This window comes from Protopterus annectens, chromosome 12.part0, assembly GCF_019279795.1.
Source record: "Protopterus annectens isolate FY-2018-M chromosome 12.part0, PAN1.0, whole genome shotgun sequence".
Taxonomy (NCBI): domain Eukaryota; kingdom Metazoa; phylum Chordata; order Ceratodontiformes; family Protopteridae; genus Protopterus; species Protopterus annectens.
Genome location: NC_056746.1, coordinates 1,132,501,389 through 1,132,528,557, shown reverse-complemented (window position 1 = coordinate 1,132,528,557; position 27,169 = coordinate 1,132,501,389). Strand labels below are relative to the sequence as shown.

Sequence of the window (27,169 nt, the reverse complement as noted above, 5' to 3'; positions counted from 1 at the left end):
GAATTTAAAACTGTTATTGATTCCAGTTAACAGGTACAGTTTTCTAAACTGTGTTTCTTCTTTCTGTGGCAAGAACAAAACTGTTGCCTTTGCAAAGTCAGGAATTCTTCTCTGCCTGTGCTTATTCTATAAGGGGATACATCCTTTTGTTTAGTTTATGTCTCAGTGGGGGGCCAGTATTTATTATGGAGAAGTTTAAAGGTAAGTGTTGATAGTAGTCGGGGTACTTGAGCTTTGGGGGGAGTTTCTGAAGTAAACCAATAAGGGTGGTGTTGGGAGGGACTAGTGTTATGAATCTACAAATGTTGCTGTTGATTATTTGAATATACTGTATATTCTGACTGCATTTAAGTTCATTGATTGGTAATCTATACTCAAAACTTGGTTATTAAGGCGTTTCTAATTACTACTTTCTACTACATCGAAACCAGCTTATACTTAATCCCAAAAAGAATAAACTACTACTATTTTTTTCAAAGTCTCATGACAATGATAAAAGTAACTTCCACATTATCTCTTTAAACAATACAGCTATTGAAGTAGTTACCCATACCAAATTGCTTGTAGTCATCATAGATGGCAATTTAAAGTTTGATCTTCACATACAAATCTGTATAAAAATAACTCACCAAAAGCTAGATGTACTATATAGAGCAAAAATTCCTTACTCTTTCTAGTAGAAACACCCTAGCTAACACTTATTTTTTACCTTCTCTTCTCTATGGCACACCTGTTTTAATTAACATCCAGATCTCACTTAAGTCACAGCTGGAGCAATGCTATAATAAGATAGCTAAATTTGCAGCTAACCTGCCCCACAAAGCTCATCATTGCTTTGCACGACATGCTCTTGACTAGTTAGAACACCCATATCAACTAACTCATACATAATGTCTTCTCACCCATAAAATACTACATAACACCTCTACCTGCCCTTCTGTTTCCTCAGTACTTCATCGCTATCTCTCAAATCACCCTCTTGAGCTCTGAAGACAAAACCCTGCTTGAAATATATAAACCCAAATGTATGGGGCAATGTTTATACTCACATTGCATATCCAAACTATGGACCTCTATTCCAAATTCAATCAAAACCATATCTAGCCCCCACGTGTTTAAGTCCTCTCTCAAATAATTTCTTACTAACTGATGGCTATGATCATGCACCTGAGTTCTATGATCTATATTAACAAATACTTTACATTGTTACTAACCTAACCTCTCATCATACTATTTGTCTGTACTTTTCAACATCTGCCCTCTCCTCATTCTTAGGGTAGACTTGCATATTTTTAGTTTTATTTCCTAGCATAGTAGACTATTCTTCTAATACTTTTCTATATACTGATTGTCATATATAATTATCATTTTTAGTTCTTTTTTATTTTTACATCACTGGTGTCTCCTCATGCTTTATTATATCCTATGTATTCCATTATCAAACCATATGTATATATGCTTTTTTCATTACATTTAATCTAGTGCTATATTTGATGTTCTCTGAAATTGTTCTCCCCTGGCCTTTGCTGAAAATAGATATTTATTACCCATTCAGACTTTTCAGGTAAACAGATGCCAATAAATAAATAAGTAAATAGTCTAGCTCATTCATCTGAGTTCCTACTACTAAATTCACATCTTCCAAACCATATATTTTCATTAATTTCTTCAGAAATCGACCCTCTTTTGTGATATTTTCTCTTGCAGGTCCCCAGATATTTCCTCACTGTTGCAAATTAAGTTCTAGTTCCCACCTGTAAGTAATGTTCTCTGCTGAAAGCTGATTATTTCTCCCAAAACTTTCTTAGGCTCCAATTTATCAGTTTTAGGTAGAATATAAATATGTGCCAGAGTAGCCTTTAACTAACACAAATCTACCATTATTATCTTTTTTTCCCTTCTTTTGTCACTAATGGAGCTCCTCTAACAATTAGTATAAGTGCTCCCATCCTTTCCTTTGTCCCTGATATTTTGCTGAATATCCATCCTGGAATCCTATCTTTATCAAATTCACCTGCTCACTTCTTTTCATATCTGTGTTCTGTAGAATTTCTATTCACACTCTGCATTTCTTAATATAATTCAGTACTCTTACTTTTTGTCTATACCTATGAGGCCATTCACATTCTGAAATAATATGGATAGTGTAGGTAGTATGATAAGAAGTTTATATCCAACTAGAATCTTTGTCAGCTTTTATAAATGTCTATTTCCAGTTTTCTGTTACATGCATCCACTTATGTTTGACAGGTTGATCCTTTGTACAGTTGTTTCTTGTCATCTCCATTTGAACCTATGTAAAATTTTACAAGATTTTTATGTTACTGAAACTCCTCAAACAAAAAACTAAACACACCCGAAGAACACCACAGAACCTATTAACTTAAAACAAACACACAAAACTGTGTGCATTACCTAACCTAAAGTTAAGTTATCCATGCTAAGGATCATGTTACAGTTTGTGCTCCTACTTACATTAATTACTGACTGTTCTTGTCTTATCTTTATTACCCTCCCAGATGTGAAAAACATCTTATATGCTTTCAGAAAACATTAACTTTTAGCTTTAAGAAAAACTACACTGGCTATCTTTAAATAAAACTTAATTATACATTGTTCTGGTAAATACATTGAGGTATTTAGGTACCAGGAAAACTGTTATCTCCTATTCACTTCCAATAATGTCAAACTTTTTTACTAAGCTACTTGCCCTTGTACCCTTTAATTTTATGTTTCTCTCAGCAAACAGTGTCCAGAGCTCTCAAAATGTATTCTCTGGACCTATAGTCAACTTGTCTCAATGGAAACATAAGAACAAAATGCACAGATGCCCCCGGCTGCAAACTTCTCAACTCACAATGAACATTTATTTGGTGAAGGAAAACATTTCATTGCATTACAGTGTTTTCTTATTTTTATAGCACACGTTTACATAAGAAACTTATTATTAGATTAAGCCAAGGCCATTAATCCAGATATTTGTCTATACAAAAGTAGGAAAAACATCTCAACTCTACATATATTATAATTAGTGCACTTTCACACTCCATCCCCATCCCAACAGCCCAAGATTACAGCATCTTAACTTTAACATACTTTTGTATAGCCTTTCTCTTCTTTTTATATTGTAATGCCTACTTTTCTTAAAACTAAAAAAGAAAAAGTATGCGTTTACTTTAGTATATTTATCGCATATAACAATCAATGAAAATGCTTTACTATATGTCATGCAATTTATATCAAGAAATGTTTTATACAAATTCTGTTAAGAACAAAAATTGTTTTACTTACAGTTACTCTTTTTTTTCCTTTTAGTGTCCTTCGAAGCATTAATGACATGAAGTAGGATATATGCCTTTCAGTCCCCCCACAAGTTTAACAAAGTTAACAAAAGTCAAATCTTTCTCAGTTACTTATTCCTTGTAAAGCCATACTTCACAAATGTGATTGATATTTCATTATTTATTCATTAATTTCAGTTTTGCTGGTCTCATCCTGTTCCTCTCCATTGCCCAACCTTAGACTCCACTTCAAATCCAAGGTAATCCTGATTCTTCTAGTCAACTTCTGTGCCTTTTTCTGTCTCTCAAACATTTCCCTTTTGAACATTGGAAAAGGTTTTCCTTGCAAAGTCTCTCTATGGACTATGAAAAGCATAGTCCTCATCTGTTTGGTGGATCAATTAGCCTATTCTGCATCAAAAAATGATTTTGATCCACCAGGAAAAAAATTCTAAAGACAACTGGATACAGTAGCTTGCATCTCACACCTGCCTCTTTTCATTATTTGATCGCTGGGATAAATATGCTTCTCTTTTGCCTGGTATTCTGGGAATAGTCATATTCTACATAACACTGTACTGTCTCCAATGTTTAATATTTTGCCCTTCTGCCACAGTTTTGTCAGGATCAACTATTTCTGCTGGTATGATTGCATCTTTACCAACACAGTTCTTGGCTGATTTCTCATGACCATGTTTAGAGCATACACATGTTGTGCCCTTTCAATTAACAAATCCTGCTGTGGAATACCAGTCTAGTCACTTATTTGTGCTTTCATAAAATCTGTACAGTATGTTCCTTCCAGTTTCTCTGATAGAGCAGAAAATCTCAGGATCTGATGTCAATTTTCATTAATTCCTCAACAAATGGGTTTGGATCCGACACTCAGATATGACTCAGTGTTACACTAGCTCCTGGCCACCAAGAAACTCTCAGGCTCCTTTCTTACCCATAATGCAGTATGCCTTATGTTCCTCAGATCTTGTTTGCTGCTTTTGCTTTCAGATGTGGTCACCTTTGCTCTCGGGCTGTTTCACTGAAATAAGTAAAATCTTTCAAATTTACTCTTCAAACGCTTAGCCTTTCATACCTTTCCTTATTCACTAAAATCTTTATTCTTTTTTTTCTAATTGTATCTCACCTCCATCTACCTTTTTACACATTGAAACACTAGATAGTGTAATATTGCTATGATTGTTGGTAGGTCTTTCCTACCGTTTCCTTTCTAATTTTGTAGTTAAACTTTCTCCCTTAAAAAATTGCTACATTATATCTGTGCCTTTTCCTTTCTCCAGTGGTAGTATTTAGATTGCTACTGTCTGGGCAATTAAGATAGAAATTTTGAGCATTCTGTTATCTGCTTTTGAAAAGTTTCACCTTTAATGATGTCTGATAAAGCCTTCAAGAAATGTGAGAAATGTGGGCACAAGATGCCATTTTCACCCACAATTCGTGTATGTATTGTTTAGGGTCGGAGCACCTAGACCAAGACTGTGACATTTACAGTAGGTTCAACCCCAGAGCTTTGACAGAAGGAAGAAACAAGTTGATATTAAAAGTGTTATTCCCATGTCCTTTCTCTAAGGCCATTGCTGGAGATCATTCTCTAAAGGCAAAATCTAAGGACCCTTCAAAAAGGTGCAGTTCTTCAGATTCCACTGCTTCAACTTCATCAGAACCAAAGAAAAAGAGGTCAAAATTATATCCAACAAACCTCATATCTGATCACGTATCTGGCAAGTCCTACCTCTAATCTGACAAAATGCACTATGTATTTAAAGTCCCTGGATCCTAAACCATTGCCATGTACTGTATATTCACCCAGTGTGAAAGTGGATCTAGTACCGTCCAGGGTGCCCTCTTCTTTTTGTAGTGGTACTATAAGTCTTCTTCAGTAGTGTCTTCTCATTCCTCCAGAAATCTCATGGAGGCAGATGTGGAAAGGATGATGAGGAGATTCTTCATGGAGCAATTTCAGAAGGGAGTCTTCATGGTTCCTACCCCCTTGAGCTGGGAACACCATCCATCTACTACTCCACCTACAGCAATTCCTCCTCTGACCCAACTTCTTGTGTTAGAGTCCTCAGATCTGAGTGTTCTGTGCCCTTCTGTGTCAGATCCAAAATGAGCATTGTCTTTGGATCCGAGTGTTACCCTGAGTACACCGGCCCTGCCTTTTTCAGATCTGAATGACTCTTGGAGCCAAAGCTTACAGGTCAGATCCAAGGGGATAGTATCAACTCCAAAGTTTTTCTGGACTGTCTCTTCCTCTTGGAACTTCAGCACTGGACTGCTCAGGTGGATGGCTCTGGAGTAGAGGGAAGTGGTGGGCCAGAAACCCACTTTCTCAGCTCCGTTGACTGCCTTCTCTCCTGAGCAGCCTGCTTTCAAGGTTGTGAATAAGGTTTTCTCTGCTCCGGTAGTTCAGGCGGGTCCTTCTTCCTTGGATCCTCCCTTGACATCTCAGCTGACTTTGCACCATGATCCTCAGCATTCTTCTCTACAGGGACAGCCAACCCAAACTTTCCAGTCCACCCAGCTGGGTATTGTCTTCTGTTCTGATACTTCACTGAAGAAGTCCCTAGGAATAGGACATGCAAGAAGAAGCACTTGGACACCCCCAGGAATCTGTCATTTAGGATGCTGACTTTAATGTGGGAGAAGGGTCTCCCAAATCATCACCCAATGATGTCTCATTTGGAGGCATCTTTGAGATCCTTAAACAGAAGGATGGTTGGTCTACCCAAACCCAACTCCTGAGGAGTCAGTATTTCTTGAAGCTTTTGAGACTGGCCCATCTACTTCTTGGGTTACTCTGCCCGCCGATGAGCTCATTGATTTAGTCTCTAGGTGGGCATGGAAGGTACCTGATATGATTGAGCTGATCCCCAAGAGACCAGACAGGATTCTGGTTCCACCGGTAGGAAGACAACACTAGAGTAAGGGGGTACCAGTTGATGCAGTAGTCATGGGAGCAGCTACAAAAGAAGGAACTCATGGAACAGAGTTCCACTGTCTGTCCCCCCTAACTGAGAATCTAGGGCACTGTCATATTTGGTAATTGAGTTTATGCTTCAGCAACATTTGCTCTCCAAACACTGAACTACTTGGCACACTTCATGAGACTTCAAAGGGACTCGATTAAAAAATTTTCAATATGCCTTTCAGGGAACACTACTGTGCAGACTGAAACTTCTGTAGCCTCACAGTTGGCTACCCTGCAATCTATTGTAAATTCATCCATGAGACTCATCTCGCATGCTGCAAAAGACAACTCTAGGGCCGTGAGTTTAGATATTTCTATCAGGAGGCATGCCTTGGTGTGCCTGTGTGATTTTGTGGAGCTCTTCAAGTCATCCTTCATCAATGCTCCCCTTGATGGTTCTTCTTTGTTTGGCTTCACAGTAAAAGATACACTATTTGTGGTGGACATATGTTTTTTGACTCCTCAATGGACCTTTTTCAGGAATCAACAGGGAAACCAAAAAATGTGGTTCAGGAAGTCACAGGTCCTTTCCAAGACACACATGAATGTCGTTCCTCCAGAGGCAGAAGGTAGGTGATAATGACAGAAGATGCTCCCATGTCAGAAGATGTCCGTAAAACTGAGGGTCTAGAGATACATTTTCTGACAGACCCTTTCAGCACTCCTGAAGGGTGGCCTGATTACCTTCCTCTGAAGAAAGTTGGGAATCACTTATCTCTGCACCAGGAAGCCTGGCTAAACATAGCAAAGGACACTTGGGTGCAGAGAATCATTTCCAGAGGTTATATTATTTCCTTTTACCTACCACCTCCATTATCCAGGAAAATCCCAGACGTTCCACCCAGTCAGAGGGGAATAGAAGCACTTGAAAAAGATTCATCCAAGAGGTCCCTCCAGACCAAATAGAATCTGCAACTTGCTCAAAATTATTTTTAGTGCTAGAGAAGACAGGGGATGGAGACAGATTTTAGATCTCAGTATGTTGAACAAATCGATTTGACACACATGTTCCAGATTGTCATGGTTCAGTCCATTCTACCATATCTGAGCAAGGATGAGTGGATGTGCTTGATAGACCATCAGGACATGTACTATCACATACAAATGAACAGGTGATCCAGAAGGTACTTACAATTCTGGTTGGGAGCCAGTCATTACCAGTTCAGAGCACTGCCCTTTGGCCTCACCACAGCCCCCAGGGTGTTGAGCAAGTGTATGGTAGTAGTAGCAACTCAGTTGTGACTGTATGGATTCTGGGTGTTTCCTTACTTAGACTGGCTCATTACCGCTCTGACCAGCCATCAACTGGTTCAAGCACGAGACCAAGTGTTGCAGACTTGTTCAAATCTTGGAATAACCATCAATTACAAGTCACAACTACAACCAACTCAGAGATTGGAATTCATAGGAGTAATGTTCAACACAGTATCTATGGTAGCATCCTGTCCTTTTTTGAGAATACAAACAATAAGAAATCAGGTCAAGAAGATCATTTGCAGTACCAGAATTTCAGCCTGATTGATTCTGCAAGCCCTGGGATCAATGGCAGCAGTGATAATTTTAATTCCCTTAGCAAGATATTACATGAGAATTTTGCAATGACTGCTACAAACACAATGGTTAATTCTCTCTCAACCCATGTCGACAAAGATAAGAATAACTCAGGTATGCAAAAGGTATCTTTCCTGGTGGATGTAGTCACAACACCTGTTACAAGGTCATCCTTTCATTCTCCCTCAGCCCTAGGCCATAGTGACCATGGACTCTTTAGAGACTGGGTGAGGGGGCATTTTCTGGGGGAGACAGTCCCAGGAACATGGTCCCCCAAATAGACCAGCTTGCATATCAATGTTCTGGAAATTAGAGCGGTACTTTTGGCATTGCAAGCATTCCAAAACTCTCTCCCTCTCAGAACAATTGCTTAGTTTGGTACATCAACATACAAGGGGGAATCAGATCTTATGCCCTGTGTCAAGAAGCCATAAGGCTGTGGCAATGGGTGATTTCTTCCAACCGCTTTCTAATTGCAATGCATATTCTGGGGAAGGCCAATGTGATAGCAGACAAACTGAGCAGGTCCATCTTACTACCTCATGAGTGGTCCCCCAACAACAAAGTGACGGACATGATTTTCCATCAGGGGGCCAGCTTTGCTGTGATCTTTCTGCATCTCCCATAAACAACAAGTGCATTAGCTTCTTTGTCCTAATCCCCCCAACCAGGGGAGTCACCGAGGGATGCTCTACTCCATGATTGGCTCCCCCGGTCTTCTGTTATCTTATCCTCTGACTCCTTTAATTCCCAAATTCCTTCAGAAAGCAGCCAGATTGAAGAGCAAAGTCATCCTCCTATCTCACTCGACAGGCATAATTCAACTGGACAGCTCAACTCTTAAAATGACTGCATGGTTTCTCAAATTCCATTAATAGCCGGGCAACCTATGCTCTCTTCACCTGTCCGTTCTATAAAGCTATCTTCCCAAAAGCCCTTTCCGAGGAAACTCTACAGGAGTAAATGAAAAAGATTTGTATAGTGGGCAGAGCAGAATCAGGTAGATCCCTTCTCAAGCCCAATTCATTCTGTTCTTGAATTTTTAGCTAGGTTATTTAATGAGGGTGCTAGTTCATCAGCTATCAAAGTTCAACTTGTACCCATCTCTAATTTCCATGTGGGGTTTCAGAATTCCTCCCTAAGTTCCTCTAAACTGTGCATGTCCTTTTTTGAACGGTACCCTTCTACTCAGACCTCCATATAAAGATTCTATACCACCATGGGATTTAAATTTGGTACTGCAAGCCTTAACACATTCCACATTTGAGCCTGAAGCTAAATCTGATTTAAAATGCTTGACCTGGAAGACTGTTTTTTTAGTTACAATTACATCTGCTAGAAGAATTTCAGAAGTTCAAGCATTATCATTTAAGCCCCCCATACTTGATGTTTCCGTAAAGATAGGGTCACTTTACATTCCATTGCTTTCTTCCTACCAAAGGTGGTGTTAGAATCCAATGATAAACAAGCCATTAACCTGCCAGTATTCTTTCCAAACTTTAACAGTAAAGGAGAATACATGCTGCACTGCTCATAGACAATTATGTTTCTACATGCATAGAACAAAAGAAATTAGAAAGACAGACCAGCTGTTTGTTTCCTTTGCACATAAAAAGTTGGGCGAATCAGTTACAAAGGTAACTCTGACTTGATGGTTGACAGATTGCATTTCATTTGTCTACAGCAAATTGCATCTCCCCTTACCTAAATCATTAAAGGCTCATTCAACAAGGTCTATGGCTACTTCTACCATATTCCAGGCTAAAACATCCACAGATGATATATGCGTGGCTGCAACTTGGTCAAATCCTAGACCTTTATCACTCATGTCAAACTAGATCTGGTCTTGAGGGGGAGAGCAACCTTTGGCTCAACTGTACTCAGGAATATCCTTCTTTAGAGTCCTCCCAGGAATTCAGGTAGCTCTGAACTCTGTCTCATTTGTTGAGGAATAAATGAAAATTGACAATATCAGATAAAGAAGTTATGGACTTTCCATAAAATTCCATCTGTATTGTCCATTTTCATTCTTCCTCAACTCACCACCCTCCATTCCCCACCATTTCTCAGTATGACTTCTGAAGGAATGAGACTCTTAGGGCCACCATATGTCATTTGTGTTGAACTCCAGTTATGGCAATTATTTTATAATTTCTCTCTCTCGCTCTGAAGCTGTAAATAGCATCTGAGGAACATTGGGCATTATGGATAGGAAAGGAGCTCGAGAGTTTGTTGGTGGCCAAGTGCTAGTGTAACAGCCGAGTTGAACCCATTTGTTGAAGAAGAATATAAATGGACAACACAGATGGAATGTTATGGTAAGTACATAACTTCTTTTTTTCTCTGAGTGGTGTGCCCTCTAATTCTACCATTTTTTTAAAACAACTCTTCTTGAGCAGTCTCATAGTCAACCTTTTTTCACTTCGATCTCAGATTTTTACAGTTTTATCAGTTCATCTGAATAGCTGTTTAGAGCTTCTTCCATTTTTCCAGCCTTTTGTTATACGAGTTGATATACTGCTTCAGTGTTTCATTAATTTTAATCACCTCTGAGCATATTTGATTAACTTTTTTTCCTCTAAATTACTGGAAGCTGTCTCTTGTACCAAAGCTGGAGCTTGAACTGCTTTTTGCTGAACAGCAGCAGGATTCCTCACAGTCACTGTTTTCTCTTCTCCTTTTCTTGTTGATTTCCTTCCAGGCTCTCTAAGATTCTTCTATGCTGACATCCAGGCAATGTACTTACTAGCCAATAACTGAATTTTACTAAAATTGTCAGAATTACTAGCCCTTATCTTTCAGTTTCTTTTTTCACACTGGGAGAGCTGAAGTCAAGCTGTTGATCAGTGTGCAGCCATCTTGGAAGCCCAAGATACATCCACAATCTTATCTAAAAATTAGACTGAACCCGGATCACTTTCTACCCTGGACATTGCATTGACATCATTATTATTACTGAATTATTAAAATGACGGAACTCATCGACTTCACCTTCCAACACCACAATAATATTATCAATAAGGTGGTTAAAGAATGTGACATACTACATAAATTCTCTCTCAAGTAAATAATCTTCCTCGCTTTTTGCAAGAACAGTATTTTCATAAATCAGTGCCAAAGTAAAACCAGTGTCTTTTACTCTTAACTGTTGGAAATATTATCTCAAAATAAAAAGATGTCATATTAACACTGTTGTATTATCTGTATTAGTGTGTTTATGAGTTTTTGAGTAAGAAGATATTTACACAGCAACAACTGAAATGTCCACTATCTCTGATCATGCCTAATAGAATTATATCCGGAAAATCAGGACTTATCAGGTCCATTAGGATTTCTATTTGACCACAACCTGTGGAATGGCTTTGTCCTAATAGAGTGGAGGATAGCAACAGTCATCCCTTCTCATAAAGGGGGACCATCTACTGACCCAGGAAATTACAGACCCATAAGTCTGGCTGGTCTTATATGCAAGGCCATGGAAAGAATAATCATGGACCTGATAAACAATGACATAGGAAACCTCCAAACACTGGACCTGACTCAATTTGGCTATGTCAAGGGCAGGTCATGCCTACTGAATCTGGTGGATTTCTTTTGTCACTAAGGTCATGGATGAGGGTAAAACAGTACATACTGCCTCCCTCAAATCTGGCCAAGGCATTTGACACAATTACCCACTCAGGTATTATAAATAAACTCACAAAACTGGGTATAAATCTCTACATCACCAGATAGATAGCCAGTAGGCTTATGGCTAGGACACATGTTTAAAGTGGGTGAATCCAGATCCATCAATAGGCCAGTTACTAGTGGTGTGCCATAGGGTACCCAATCTAGGGATCTAAACTTAGTCAGCAACTCAAACAAAACATGCTGGAGAAACAGATATGTGCCTCAAAGATTGCCCCTTCTTTGGAACAGGATTCCTATTTGTGTTATGCAGACCCCCTCCTTGGCCTTCTTCAAATGCAGTTTGGATTAATGGATGGAGAACCACAAATTCACAGCTAGGGTAGCAGCTATGTCCCTTATAAATGGGATCAATCTGTAAGATACTCAAGGAATAGACAAAAATCCATGCCATCCTCTTACCCCTAGGGTCCCTATATTTGGTAAAATCAGGTTATATTAGCTGGGCTTGTAAGGGTCCTAAGCTGTTAGCGTAGTAATCTCCTGTGAAACTATGAACCTATAAGACATATAATTAAGAATTTCAAGACATTGTATAAAAATGTGTGATACCTTCTTATAAGAACTGGAATGAGAAACCAAGAATTTGTGTAAACTTCTTCACGGCAGTCACCCTGCTAGACAGGGGTCCAGGGAAGTAAATATTGTGGGAAGAAGTAGCCAGGGAATTGTTATGGCTAGGCTTGTATAGGCCCTAGGGCTGATAGCCTATTATCAACCTATGAACCTCTGAACCTATGTTTATGTGAGGTGTCATTGACCTGATACTATTGGAAGAAAAAGGAGAAAAATCCAGTTTTCCTGTATTTTTTGGGTCAATACATAATAGGTCACCTTGATTGGTCCACCTTGCAAACTCCAAATTTTGCATGTATAAGACCACTGAATAAATAATGCCAGTAGTATCAATGTCCTTTTTATAACTGCTCCTAGTGTTTTCCTTATAATTTCTTGTCTTTGTCACTCAGCAGTTCCAGCATACCATGACATTATCAGTGTCTGTAATGGTGATATCTAAATTCCCCTTTACTCTGTGAAGGGCCTCACTTGTGGGATTCAGAAATGACTTTCATATTACTTAAGATTTAGATCTTAAGTATTTAGATTTAGAGACTGGGAATTTACACAAAGTGTATTGTTCTACACAATAGCATAGCACATCATAGACCACTCATACACATGAATGTGAAGTATAAACTCCCATTTTCAAAAGCATGAACAGAAGGATAATTTCCATTTACAGAGACAGATCTCTCTCTCTCTCTCTCCTCAGTTTTTCTGGGGAAGCTTATTCCCTAGTACTGGAAAAGAGACCGTACCAAGCCTCTGATTCAGGAAAATCAATGCAGGTTCTGTTCTGGCTCTGGGATCACAGAGTAATTCCTTGTCCTTTCATAGATATAGGACTGTTTATCAAGTCTTCTACTATGATGTACTTGGGTTTTTTGGATATGAAGTAGGAATGTGAACGTGTGAGGGGTGCTACAGCAGTACTGGTCACTGGAGTCTCTGCTGCATGCCTATGGATCACTGTATTTGGAGAGTAAGAGTTGTACCTGCATTCTTAATGTTACTTCAGACAAATTCAAGGGAGATCCTGAGACTTCATCAGAGGTGCATTTTTTCTGTGCTCCTGTTTATGATTTTGATGTATATAATATCAGAGAATAGCATTGCTCCTATGATATTTGCAGATGCATATGTCATCCTGGTTTTAAGTGATTGATGTCTCCAATGTGCATTAAAGATGTTTGTTACAGCATGTGTGAAGTGGTCTGTATGAAAACCAGAAGTTCACAATCATAGCTCAGGGTTGTGCTTGTGAAAAGTGTGGATTGTCCTTGGCAGTTGGAGGCAGGAACTACCTTAAGTGGAAGAGATTAAGTAAGGATGGAGATGATCAGGAGATGTTGAGAAGGTAGATGTAGTGGTGGCATTACTACAGACATTATGCTATAGTGAAGTGTTATATGATGAAGCTGTCATTTAAGTGGTCAAAGTGTGTCCCTTTGTAACCTATGGTCATGAGCTTTGTGTAGTGATGGGAGTGATCAGATCACAGATAAATGTGTTGGAAATGAGGTTCTTTTGCACAGTTCCTGGATGCACTGTCTATAACATAATGAAAAGTTCACCAATACAGAGAGATCTTGGACTAGAATTGCTGCTTCTCTGAAATGAGAGGAGTTAGTTGGGTGGTTTGTTTTCCTAATGAGGATGCCTCTAAGAAGTAGAAAGTGTAATAAGCATAGCCCATTGGGAGGAGACCCTGCAGCCAACTTGTGATGTTCTGCAGAGATTGTATGTCTCAACTTGCTTGTAAATGGTTAGGAAACATGTAGGATGAGCTGGCTTAACTTATTTATTTTATTTTATTTATTTATTTGTCTTTGTTTACTGGGATAGTCTGGCTGGGTAATACCCATTTTCAGCAGAGACCCTGGGAGAAAAGCTCCATTTGCTTACACTGCATTATACTAAGTTATAGTCAAACACAGAGTAGTTACATTTCTGTTTACATTTATACACAAACAGTGCTTACATTTATACATATACATTCTAAGATTTTACAGAGGTGGATGTTGCTAAAGCGAAAGCACATATGCAGCTTAGTGGATTGTACAGGCAGCAGTTATGTATAAAAATTGTTTTGTCATTTCAGTAAGAGGTTGAGAATATTATGTTTTAGGAGAGTATTTGGATAGTATTGTAAAGTGAAAAAGTTTTAACCTTGTGATGAGCATGTGCAGGACCAGGATTGGTTAAAATGTTGCTTAAGCAGTGGTTTAAAACTACTGAGTTTGTAACGTGCTGGAGAACCTGTAGGATGATCTGGCTTAACTTGCCTGGGAATGTCTAGGGAACCTGTAGGATGAGCTGATTTAACATGCCCGGGAATACCCAGGAAACCTACAGGATTGTCTGGCTTAACTTACTTGGAAATGTCCAGAGAATCTCTAGGATATGCTGGCTTAACTTGCCTGGGAGTGTCTAGGGAACCAGTAGGATGAGCTGTTTTAACACGCCTGGGAATACCCAGGAAACCTGCAGGATGAGCTGGCTTAACTTGCCTGGAAATGCTCAAGGAATCTCTAGGATGTGCTTGCTTAACTTGCTGGGAATATCCATAAACCTGAAGAATGAGCTGGCTTAACTTGCCTGGGAGTGCCTAGGGAGCCTGTAGGATGAGCTGGAGACTGTTGCTAGGCAAGGGAAGGGAAGTATGCTTCTCCCTGCCCTGCTTAAGTTGCTACTACAAAGATCCCTCACTAAAACAAGAAATTTAGAAAATCAGTGGATGTATTATTCACTGTCTGTTGCTATTATCATCCATTATTCTACATCCAACACACAGGGACCTTAATTAATATAACCTAGTCTGAGGTAACATTGGGACAGGTTACATATATACAACAAAATAGACCACGCTGATTGATAAGGTCTCAATGAAATGCCTAATTACCAGAATTACATCAAAGTCATGCTATAGAATCACTTAAAAGGAATATAGTGTTTGTAACTAAGTCTGCATATAAAACAAATTAAACAGTTGTAATCAATTAGTGTTGTAAACTGTAAACCCAGTGTACTACTTAATCTAAGAATCCATCAAATGTTAACTTACATAAAAGAGTACAAGATTATCAACATAAATATTAATGAAGGTTTTACAGTCATAAATAGACATAAGAGTTATATAGTAGGACAAAAGAGACATGCATAAAACCATGGTCAGTTAAAAACTTTGTACTTTAAAAACACTAAAATTGAGTTACACACTATAACTATGAACTCTACATCTTAACTTTACAAGTGTCCTTATCAAATGTGATTAAGATGCCAAATGGTCATAAAAAATCTCTGTATATAAAGAATTATGTCATCTCAAGTAATTCTTCATCTTTAATATACAAGAGATGTTGCAATTTTCATTTAACCCTGGGATGCAGAATGAATTCAACAATAGTTGCCATTCTAGTTCTCTAATTTCAAGTAGAATATTAACTGGTCCTCCCCTCATAGATTGTGGTACTACATCAATAGCAATAAAACAAAAAGGGCATTTTCACATTTTTTGGTTCTTATTGCATACAAATGATCATATACCCTATCACGCAACCTTTGGTCAGTTTTTCCTACATAAAATGCTTCACAGCAATTACATAGGGCCAGGTAAACAATAGATCTAGAAATACAATTAAGCTTGTGGTTAATGTAGTATTTCCTGTTGCCAATTTCAAAAGAACTACAAGTTTTTACAAACTGACAGTACTTACAGAACCCACACTGTGTGCAACCTTTGGACTTTATATTATTATTTAACGCATTGTTATTTTCAAGAATAGTTTTTAAATTACTCCCACGTTTATACACAAAACTAGGTCTATACCCAAGTTTTTCGAACAATTCTTCATTGTTCAAAATGAAGTGCCAGTTTTTAATTAAAATATGTTGAATATCACAAGAACTACTACTAAAAGTAGAAATAAAACTGGTTTTAAAAACCTCTGTGTTCTTAGTCCTTCTACTATTACTGTTGTTCGCAGTTACTGAATCCTGATTTTTAACTTCTAGGTAGGGGTTAGAAGTGTCTACTTTAAGTGTTCTCTTTCTAAGAAGTGGGAGATAGAAGCCATTCAGGCGCTTACTATTAACCTCATCAAGGAGTTCTACAAACAAATTCAGTGGGTAATCTCTACTCAGGAACATACCTCTTAATTTGCTGCATTCAACAGCAAATGCTGTTTCCCTACTACACATCCTTGCTGCTCTTATTAATTGACCCTTAATGATGGCTCTTTTCTGCCTAAAAGGGTGAGAACGTTTAAAATGTAAAAGAGAATTACAGTAAGTTGGTTTTCTGTATATAGTAGAAAAATATTCTGAATTAATTACATCTTTATGGAGTTTCACATCCAAATAATCTATTTCAATTGAAGAAAAAGTAAATGTAAATTTTAGAAAAGAGGTAGAATAATTTAAGGATTCAATCAATTTTGAAGCTTCATCTGCATTCCCATTAAACAGGATGAACACATCGTCAAGGTATCTAGTGTATAGTCTTATTTTCTCCATTGTAGTAGTGTTTTCAAACACATGCACCTTTACATGGTGAACCCATTCTCTGTAAATAAACTTTGCCATTGTAATTTGATGTCAAGATGATGTCAAGAAGTTCAGAGACAATGAAGCTCCAAGATCACTAAGCATTAAGGAGATCCACTCTACTGCTTCTAAATGTGGTATGGATGTGTAGAGGTCAACAACATCAACCGTGAGGAAGTTCAATGAGTTATCAAAGTCGATGTTGTTCATGTTGTGAAGGAAGGAATTAATTTCAAGTATTTTGCTAGGATCGTTTCAACAAGTTGTGCACAAGGATATGTTATTGATTTAAATGAAAATTGCAACATCTCTATGACCATTTGGCATCTTAATCACATTTGATAAGGACACTTGTAAAGTTAAGATGTAGAGTTCATAGTTATAGTGTGTAACTCAATTTTAGTGTTTTTAAAGTACAAAGTTTTTAACTGACCATGGTTTTATGCATGTCTCTTTTGTCCTACTATATAACTCTTATGTCTATTTATGACTGTAAAACCTTTATTAATATTTATGTGAAGTGTTGATAATCTTGTACTGTTTTATGTAAGTTAACATTTGATGGACCCTGTATTCTTAGATTAAGTAGTACACTGGGTTTACAGTTTACAACACTAATTGATTACAACTGTTTGTACTGAGGTTTTTAAACTAATAATTTGTTTAATATGCAGACTTAGTTACAAACACTATATTCGATTTAATTACCAGAATTACTCAGAAAAGGTCTGAAGCATATCACATACAGCTTGATGGATGGATACAATGCCTGGCAGTTCTTTTTTTCTAACGATGTTCAGCCGGCCTTTTCATATGTTTAGTTTTGCTGTTCCTTCTTATCTTTTCTTCTGATGCTTTAGCTCCAGCTGAATGAAATGACTGGCTGTTTCTGATAGTCTTGAAATAAATGTGTATCAGAAACTTGTGATCTTGTGATTCACTGCACAGGAGTCCTGCATCTCTGTACTTAGCCATCGCTGCATAAGTGAAGAGTAGTTTAGTGCACATACGTACTTCACACATGCCATGGATTATTGTTACTGAAACAATTTCTAAAAGAGTCAGGGTTCTTTACATTGTGATGCTTCTCTGAGGTTAGCACATCGACAAAGACATGTTGGTGCTGATTGTGCTGCCAGTGACGTGGAGTAAAGTAGTATATAAACTACTGACACTTATCGTGGGTAGGGTGGAATGGAGTTATGGTAGGGGTGGGGCTCAGGAAAAATCAAATGGTGAGTGTCCAGCTCTCCTTATTCTGGAGTGGATGTGGTGAGCTATCACTGTAGAAGTGACCCCTCACCCCTGGCAATGTGACAGTGGTCAAGAACTTGCCTATTGTAATCAGATGCTGCAGACTTCTGGAATATTACTGAGAGCACACCTACAGAGGATTGTGCATATACTGTAGGAGCAAGTACTCAGTTACCTCCTGCATTACATGCATTTCATGATAAACGTGACTCTAGTCTTTAGGGGGAGAGAGTGGGTAATCTAAACATGATCTCCTAGGTGTTTGTGGTGGCCTAGATAACAACCCATCCTCGTTGTCAAGCATCCATTAATGACATGCAAATGAGGTTCCTGTCCTTCTGGCGACCCAATTTTGCTATGCTGGTAGTAATAAATGAGCTCATAAGAAGTCTGCATGGTCTGTGACCAAGGCTCATGCAAAGGAAATGAACCAGAAATAAACTAAAAGGTCTGATGTTAATATGCAAAAAGGGGTTGGTCCTTGCATGTTCTGCATCACAATCTGCAAAAGCTTCTTAAGAAGATATGACTAGATACAAGGATGCAGAGACAAACAAGGAAATCCTAGCATAATTGTTATTTGTTTTTCACATTCTAGCCTATCTTCCAGGGAATGCCCTGGTACTACCATTGTAGGCATATTTGTATATCTGTCATCTGATTTTTTTTTATCTCAGAGATTTTCAAGTAATCTCTTGTGGTGGTCTGGGATTTCTTTACTGGATTTTGTCTCCATTCTTTCCCCAAAGACTCAGGTGTGTACATTACCTGGTGGTTTATGGTATACTTTCCAGTGGACCTTTCCAAGATGTTTAAAAATAGACACTTACCGGTTTCCTAGGATCTTCATCTCCTACTGATGTTTCTTCTTACTGAAAAAAATGAAAAACAGTATTCCTTAGGTGGTCTAATGCTCCTTCCCCAAATCATGGTCCCTTGCCTGTCCACTTTAGGTTTATTTGTTCCTGTTCATAGGTTCATAGATTAGTACTAAGCTAACTGCCCACCTTAACCATTAGGCCACCCTCCCAACCCTCACCACATTATACTTCTGTTCTTCTAACACTGTCTCCAGAAATGACTGAACAACTGGCAAGCAGTCAACAGATGAATTCTGTGAAAACATATGTGTGTGCGAGCATGCGCATGCATGCATGAGCTTGTACTGCATACAATATAACAAAATTGTTTTTCTCTTTTTCCATTTTCAGGTCCTACAGTTGTATTACAATGCTGTATGAAAAGCCATGTGTTTATGTGCCAGGTTATTGGGAAGATCACACGTGGAGATTATTCAATTCCAACTGGCTTGTTAAAATATGTGACAGACTGGTAAGGTGTCTTTCTTCAATTGTTTTTTGAATATATTTGCCATAGTAGTGCTCTTAAAGATGAAGAACATGTAGAAATATTATTCTACTCTTCTTTCCATGATTTCTGCCTCTCTGAATGCTGTATTTCAAGGATTTGCCATAAAAACTGCAACTTAATCCCTATAGATTCATTACCGTATACAAGGTCACAATATTATAAATATGGTCTGGTATTTGGAAGAACAGGTCATGGTTGCTGTATGTCTACAGTTCATCTTTAGAAGTTAAAGTATATATGTTATAAGAATTATGTACTCTGATCTGTCCTTCAGAATGTATTGCCTTATGATCACATGACAATAGTAAGAAGACATCTGACTGATCTCTGTGGCTTATTGTGATGTAAAGCTGCTGTTTCTATAGTTGTTCTTTCTTTATATCCCACAGTTTTTTTCTCCTACAATCTCTTCTAAAGACTTTTGAATCTGTTGTATTACCATATGTCACTGTCAGGGGTAGAGTTAGAGGTATAACATATGCCCTCAGCTGGTGGAATGCTAGCTAGGGCATAACTAACCTTCATGGCTGCCTTTATGGTAGCTACCTAGGGTGGCTATTCCCCATATGACACTGGGTACATCCTTACTAAGGGTGGGGTTGAATAGACATAGCCTGATAGGAGAAAGCTAGCAGGCGTGGGGGCAGAAAGGTAAAGGAAAAAAGCTTCCTAACATTTGATGTGAACTTGTACCCCCAAAGACACCCACACCCATTTTGCCAGTTATCGCCCCTCCTGCCCCTGTGTGGTAGAACTGTATTACATCTAACTTGGAAAATAGAGAGAACCAATCTGTGTGTCTGTTTCTTCTACTCCTTTATGTACATTTCACACAATACTCCATGCAATAATGATAATAATAATAATAACAGTAATAATAGTAATAATAATAGTAAGAATAATAGTAATAATAATGTTTGTCTAGCAGGAGTTTTCACACTCCTTATGTAATGAAATTCCTCCCTTATAGTGAGGTGTTATGGATACACAGAATATACACTAGAAAGAAGCTACCAAGAAAATAAAAATGTTTAGTGAAAAGAGGTTATGATCACAATAATACAATGCATGTTTTTAAGTTAGTATACAAAACAGAGATGACCTCTTGGATAACTAGAGTTATTGAAGTAGAAATCTTGAGGGGAAACAAGGGAAAAAAGTAAAAAAAATATATGTGTTACACAGTACATAACAGTAACTGAAGAAGTGGTTAAGATCACTGGAAATGGTTGGAGGTTTCTAAGTCATGATGATTGTTTTACACAGAAATTTGTGCGCACCTCACACTAAGGACAGGAGTTTTTAAGATTTCTTTGTGCTAGTCATTTTATGAAATCTGTGACAAACAGAAAGGTTAGTTAATATGTCCAATGGTACTTTCCCTTGAGGCAATTTTATTACATGGCCAAATATGGAGAAAATGTTTAGAAGAATTAATGGCATTAGATTTCAAATAAATGGTAACTTTTCTTGTAGGATAGAAAGTGTTATTTATGCTCTCAAATGTCCATGTGGCTATTTTTACACATTTGAAACTATCATAGCTTTTAAGATGAGAGTAAAAGAACATTTGTAAGGTATTACAAATAATAAAATACAAAGTTCTATCGCTACATCTTTTTCACAATTACATGCTGGAGAATTATGTGGTTTAAAAGTAATTGTTTTTAAACATAAAAGAGGGGGTACATGTGGGATATATTTGTCTTTACAGAAAGAATCTGCATATATTTGAAAGTATAATGCTTTGAAACCAAGAGGGTTAAATGTGGAGTGTAACTGAACTTTTTACTTTAATGACTTGAATTATTTAATTAAGGGGGATGTGATTGGTTACTTGTAATTTCAGTGTTATTTAAGTGAGGTTGTATGTCTGTTCTATGGCTTTAATACTTCAATGAATTTTGTTTAAATTAATATTACCTTATATAAACCCTAATCAATAACCTGCATACCTGGGTAGGCATTGGGAGAGGGGTTTTGTAGTTTCAGTTTTTGTTGCTGTGACCATCTAGTTTTGTGAGCTGTCTTACTGTTCAGTAAGTTACAAGTGGCCAAGCAACTCAGTCCCTGAATTGCCCTGGCCAAGAAGTGCAAGCAAATGGCAAGTTACTGAACTGAATAGGCAGAGGACTTATGGAAAGTAGGAAAGGTTATCAAATGTAAGTAGTAGGAGGAACAGAACAGAGGAAAAACAAGAGAAAAATATCTGTTACATGGCACTTAAAATTCTGCATGGATTCTGGGAGGTAAATCATTGCAAACTGACAGATTGTGTGATGTTGCTGTCAGTATACTGTGAAACACTGTGCAGGTACAGGTGTGCCACACAGCAAACACACACACACACACACACACACACACACACACACACACACACACACACACACACACACACACACACACAAAACCACTCACACACAGTCATGCACACTCAGCCTGTAATACACACACACACACACACACACACACACACACACACACACACACACACACGCACACAAACAGTTATTCACACACATGCACACAGTCTGTCACACATGCACACAGGCATACACAATCATTCACAGTCACTTACACACACAAACACAACATATATATGCACACACTATCTCACATAGACCTACACACACACACACACACACACACACACACACACACACACACACACACACACACACACACACACACACACACACACACACAATGTCTCACAACCACACACACACAGACACAAACACAAACACACATACACACACACATGCATGAGTACTCCACATCTAGAGCTCCCAGTTGGCTCACAGTGCTGCAGATGCTGATTTCCAAGGACATTCCATTCTGCTTAGGGAAAGCATTAGCCAGGGATGTGAATGATCTAGGTCCACGTCTCAGAGACTGCCTTGTTTCTCAAAGCATATGCAGTTTACTGGCAAGTCACTGAAGACTGAAGCCAATACATAAGGACAGCCATTTGACTTTCATCCCTAATATGTTGCACATAGCTTATATTAATGTTTGACAGAGTCATATAGATACCTAAATTACAGGAATAGAAATAACTTAAATAAATAGCATACAGGAATTAACAGGGACTTAGTCATCAAGAAATAAATAAAATATTAAAACATTCTGCACCTGGTTGTGTTCCTTTGTCACCCATTACTCTTGGGTGTGCTCTCACTCATGCATGATGACATTGATAACTATGGCTATGTATAGGAACCTCGGCAATCCTATATATAGGAATGTACAAAAAGTTACATGCAGGTCAAGCACCACACCAACCAATGTGGGAGCTGTGCCCCCCACACCTCACCTAAATAGATATACCAACTCCAGGATTGCAATGCAGTAGGGAAAAGGGCAAATTTCCCCATGTTGGTGATTTTGGTGATTAGAAGTAGACCCCTCTGCCACACATTATGATGAAACTTGCACCTTGTACCACAGGAGGTTATTCATTGCTGCCATCTGTCCAAGTGAACTAGGTTTGAATACCAGCCCCTTCTCTTGGTGCAGGTGCAGTGGGTGGGGGAGGTGAGAAGTGGGATGTGCATGTTGTGTATATCTCTCTGGGTTGAAGGGTGTGGTTTCACACTCGGTACTGATTCTTCTCAGATCTGTTTCTCTGTGACTTTCCACTACGGGGAAAGCAAGCAGCAAGGAGTTGTGCTTATTGGCTGTGCACACCAGTGAGATGTGCTTCAGCAGCCAGTAGGTGAAGGAAGGAAGAATATACTAAATTATTTATTACTAAGTCTCTGTTATTAATTCCTGTGTGGAATTTATTGAAGTTATTTGTATCCCTATGATTTAGGTATGTATGATTCTACAATGACAGGTTGAGGATGTAGGTTAGCATAAGCTATCTGTGACATTTTAGGGCTGAAAATGAAATGGGTGCCATTATGTAGTGACATTAATTTCTTTTAAAGTTCTGTGAACTACTGAATACTTATAATAATAATAATATTAATAATAATAATAATAATAATAATAATAATAATAATAATAATAATAATACAATCCAGACTGTTTTCTTCCTCAGCATTCCTAGCTTTGCTCATCACAATCTATACGTCTGCCTGGATGTTTGCACACTATTGCACACTCACCTAACCCGCGCCCTAACCCTAACTCACTTAACCTGCCCCTAAACCTAATTCACCTAACCCTTGCCCTAACCCTAACTCACCTAACCCATGCCCTAACCCTAACTCACCTTTGCTCATCACTATCTATACGTCTGCCTGGATGTTTGCCTCCTACATGCCTATATTTGCATTTCTTTTCACAGTACAGCAACAGCACCGTCTGCCCTTTCACATAAGCTGTTTTGTTTACCCTGTAAATGTTTCCCTTCCCTGTCACTTTAATGATCCCTGTTCCTATTCTGTATGTTCTGTAAACATGTCTATTTACTGCATTTATCGTCATCCTGTTCCCTGATGTAATTACCCATAACAACTTTTTGTGTTGCATATTTTAGCTAGCTTTGAATGAATCTATTTATATTATACTCAAACTCCTGACTCTTAAAGAAATGGTCCTATTTCATACACTTTACATGCATTTTTTACATAATTTCTTGTTAGCTTTTATACGCTCTAGTTAAAAATATGTACAGATCCCCATAAAATCTTGATGACTGTTCATTTTATTGCTTTATATGCTTTCAAGGTCAGTGTTACCCTTATGGTAGCATTCAACCTGGTGACCTACCAGGAAGGTAGCTGTCGGGGATCAAATGGGATTGACGTTTAAATGGCTTCATGTTGGTTAATGTTCATTCCTATTTGTACTGAATTTCAACTTGTTGAAACAGTTCTGTAAGTATGTATCTTCTTAAAGATTTATGAGAGCTTTGTTTAGGACTTTTGACTGTATTTGCAGTGTTACTGGTTTATTTATTTCTGTATATGCAGTATGCTCTAGTTATAATGGAAACTGCTATAATGGTCAGGTGCTTTTAAATGGGCAGATTGCAAAACAATTTTTAAAATATGAAGAAGCCAGTGCAACTCTGTTGCATAGCAAGATAAGGCCCTGACTTCGACCCAGATGACCAGGGCTTGATTAATGGTCTGGGCACTGGACAAGCTGGCAGAGGGGAGAGAGGAATGATAAGGCTATGCCTGTTCACCTTTTTTCATGATAGATGGGTCATATGCATGTCAAGGGCACAGTCTCCATGTTAGAAACATCTGTGGAGATCAAAGGATATGTGGAAGTACTTCTCTCTAGGAATGGAGCCAATAAAGTGTCACTTCACCCAAAAAACAGGTGCTGCCCTTCACGGCAGCCTACTGCATGCCAAACACTTAGACATCTACAGACATGTATGGAGAGACGTGGAGTAATAAAGATACCCCCCTGCCCCAGTTCGCTGTATAGATGATAGCACTACACTCTTGATGTACTCAACAGAGCTGCAATGCTGCTGCATCAGGAAACAAATGGGTTAACAGAACATCCAGAGAGGGGAGGGTTCAATCACTGAATGGAGACCGCCACAAAAAATCATGGGAGAACAAGTAATGTGCATTTTCTAATGTACACTGGGAACACTTTGTATTCCAGACATGTTTGTGTATATCCACATGGTGTACAACAGCTAAATTATTCCACATGCTATGAATGCTGGATATACCAAACAGGACACTAGCTGACAAACTCGTGTTTTAATTATGATAAGATTGCACTGGTAATGCATTTTTAGAAACACAAAATGCTAAACAACAACTTTGACTTGACTAGTTTTAGTGTGAGCTACACATACTTTTCTTCTAATCAATATTTACTTGTTATATAATTTTTTGCAGTTTCTTTTCTTCTGCTTGCTTTCCTTCCCAAATCATACTCTATCAGTGTTAGCAAACTGAGTAATTGCCCAGGGTCCCCAGGTTCCTAACGGTTCCCTAGACAATGTTTTTGTGGATATTATTGGTATTGTGGAAATCCCCAATTTTTCTGTTAAAATTTCCACCCAACCTTGCCCAGAGCTGACAAACATGAATAAATATAACCACTTGCTATAGTAGCTCTTTACAGCTTTGCAGCATTGCAAATGCTTAATAAATGAGCACCTATGAAGTGGAGATTTATTTTTTTGCCTGATCAGACTATATATTTAGCTTTATTAATTTTGTGCATTGCATGGTGCCTCATACTAGATTGTTATATTTTGACATAATTGCTGTTTGCTCTGGCATGTAATCCTTGGCCAGAACTGTTTTCACACACTAACTTACTCTGTCTGCTAACTTCCCATTCTACACATAGCAGTTAATATCCCTTTATAGCATCGGGTCTATATCAAAACATCAAAGTTTTAAAACTTCGAATGTTCTAATATCAACCCGTTTTAATCGAACGCTAAAAATAGCGAAGCTGCAGAACACCAAATTCTTTCCTAGGGAAAGCATTTGGTTGGCCGGTTCTGTGGCTTCGCTATTTTCAGCACTGTGGTGGAGATTTACGGGTCGGGTTCAGGTGAGTGTGCGATTATGTGGTTGTTAGGATTAGGGCGCAGGTTAGGTGAGTTAGGGTTAGGGCATGGGTTAGGTGAGTTAGGGTTAGGGCAAGGGTTAGGTGAGTGTGCAATAATGAAGGACCTTATGGTTAGGGTTTGGGTTAAGGTAAGTGGATAGATAATAGTTTATGTATAATTTAGTGTAGGGTTAGTTGTAGGATTATAAGTGTATGTGTGTGTATTGATGTTTTTAGTTGTGCTTGTGTTGTGTGTATGTGTTTCGGAATAGCAATTCTTTTCTCAAGGGAACAATTTGCTGTTCTGAATGTTCGATATTATTTTTTTTTTAAGTTTCATGTTTTTTTACCTCATTACTTTTTCTCTTCCACTAGCCTCCATGTTTGATTTCTACTTGATTGTCTCTGTAACTCTTGCTCTCTTGTCAAATGCCATCTTTGTTCCCTCCATACCACTTACCTGACATTGGTAATAGTTCTCTAAAGCAAGGCCCACGGGGATATGTGGTAGAGTATTGATCCATGCTAGTTCTCTAGATCAAGGCCCACAGGGATATGTAGTAAAGTATCGATACATACTAGTTCTCTAAAGTGAGGCCCATGGGAATATGTAGTAAAGTACTGATCCATAGTAGTTCTCTAAAGTGAAGCCAATGGGAATATGTAGTAAAGTACTGATCCATAGTAGTTCTCTAAAGCAAGTCCCATGATGATATGTAGTAAAGTACTGATCCATACTAGTTCTCTAAAGCAAGGCCCATGGGGATATGTAGTAACTTATCGATCCATAGTTGTTCTCTAAAACAAGACCCACAGGGATATGCAGTAAAGTATCAATCCACACCAGTTCTCTAAAGCGAGGCCCATGGGGATGTGTGGTAAAGTATTGATCCATGATAGTTCTCTAAAGCAAGACTCATGAAGATATGTAGTAGAGTATTGATTCATACTAGTTGTCTAAAGCAAGCTCCTTGAGGATATGTGATAAAGATTTTACTATTATAATTTCAAAACAAACTCGGTTGACTGTACTATTGTCGAACACGGAAGTTCGAAAACGGTAATATCGATGACAAAAAAAACCCCTAGGAACGGGTTTTAATATGGGTTGAGATAGGGTAGATGTTTGTAGTTCGGAATAACACTGAACACCTATCTCGACCCATGTTAAAACCCATTCCTAGGTTGTTTTTGTCATTGATATTACCGTTTTCGAACTTCCGTGTTTGACAATAGTACAGTCGACGGAGTTCGTTTCGAAATTATAATAGTAAACCATGGTAAAGTATTGGTCCATACTAGTTCTCTAAAGTAAGGCCCGTGGGGATATGTAGTAAAATATTGATCCATAGTAGTTCTCTAAATTAAAGTGCATGGGGACATGTATCTTGTGCATGTTGTGTATATCTCAAGTAATCTATGTGTAAAGGCAGGGAATGTA

At 38.2% G+C, this 27,169-nt stretch overlaps 1 protein-coding gene across 1 annotated transcript in view; it reads left to right on the top strand.

The window, feature by feature from the left end:
• The window catches only part of LOC122817026 (fer-1-like protein 4), a 1,119,105-nt gene that overhangs the window by 533,070 nt on the left and 558,866 nt on the right, over positions 1-27,169 (top strand). Inside the window, exon 18 of the mRNA XM_044090141.1 lies at positions 19,080-19,200. Coding sequence (XP_043946076.1) covers positions 19,080-19,200 — 121 coding nt within the window. The remainder of the gene's footprint in view (positions 1-19,079; positions 19,201-27,169) is intronic.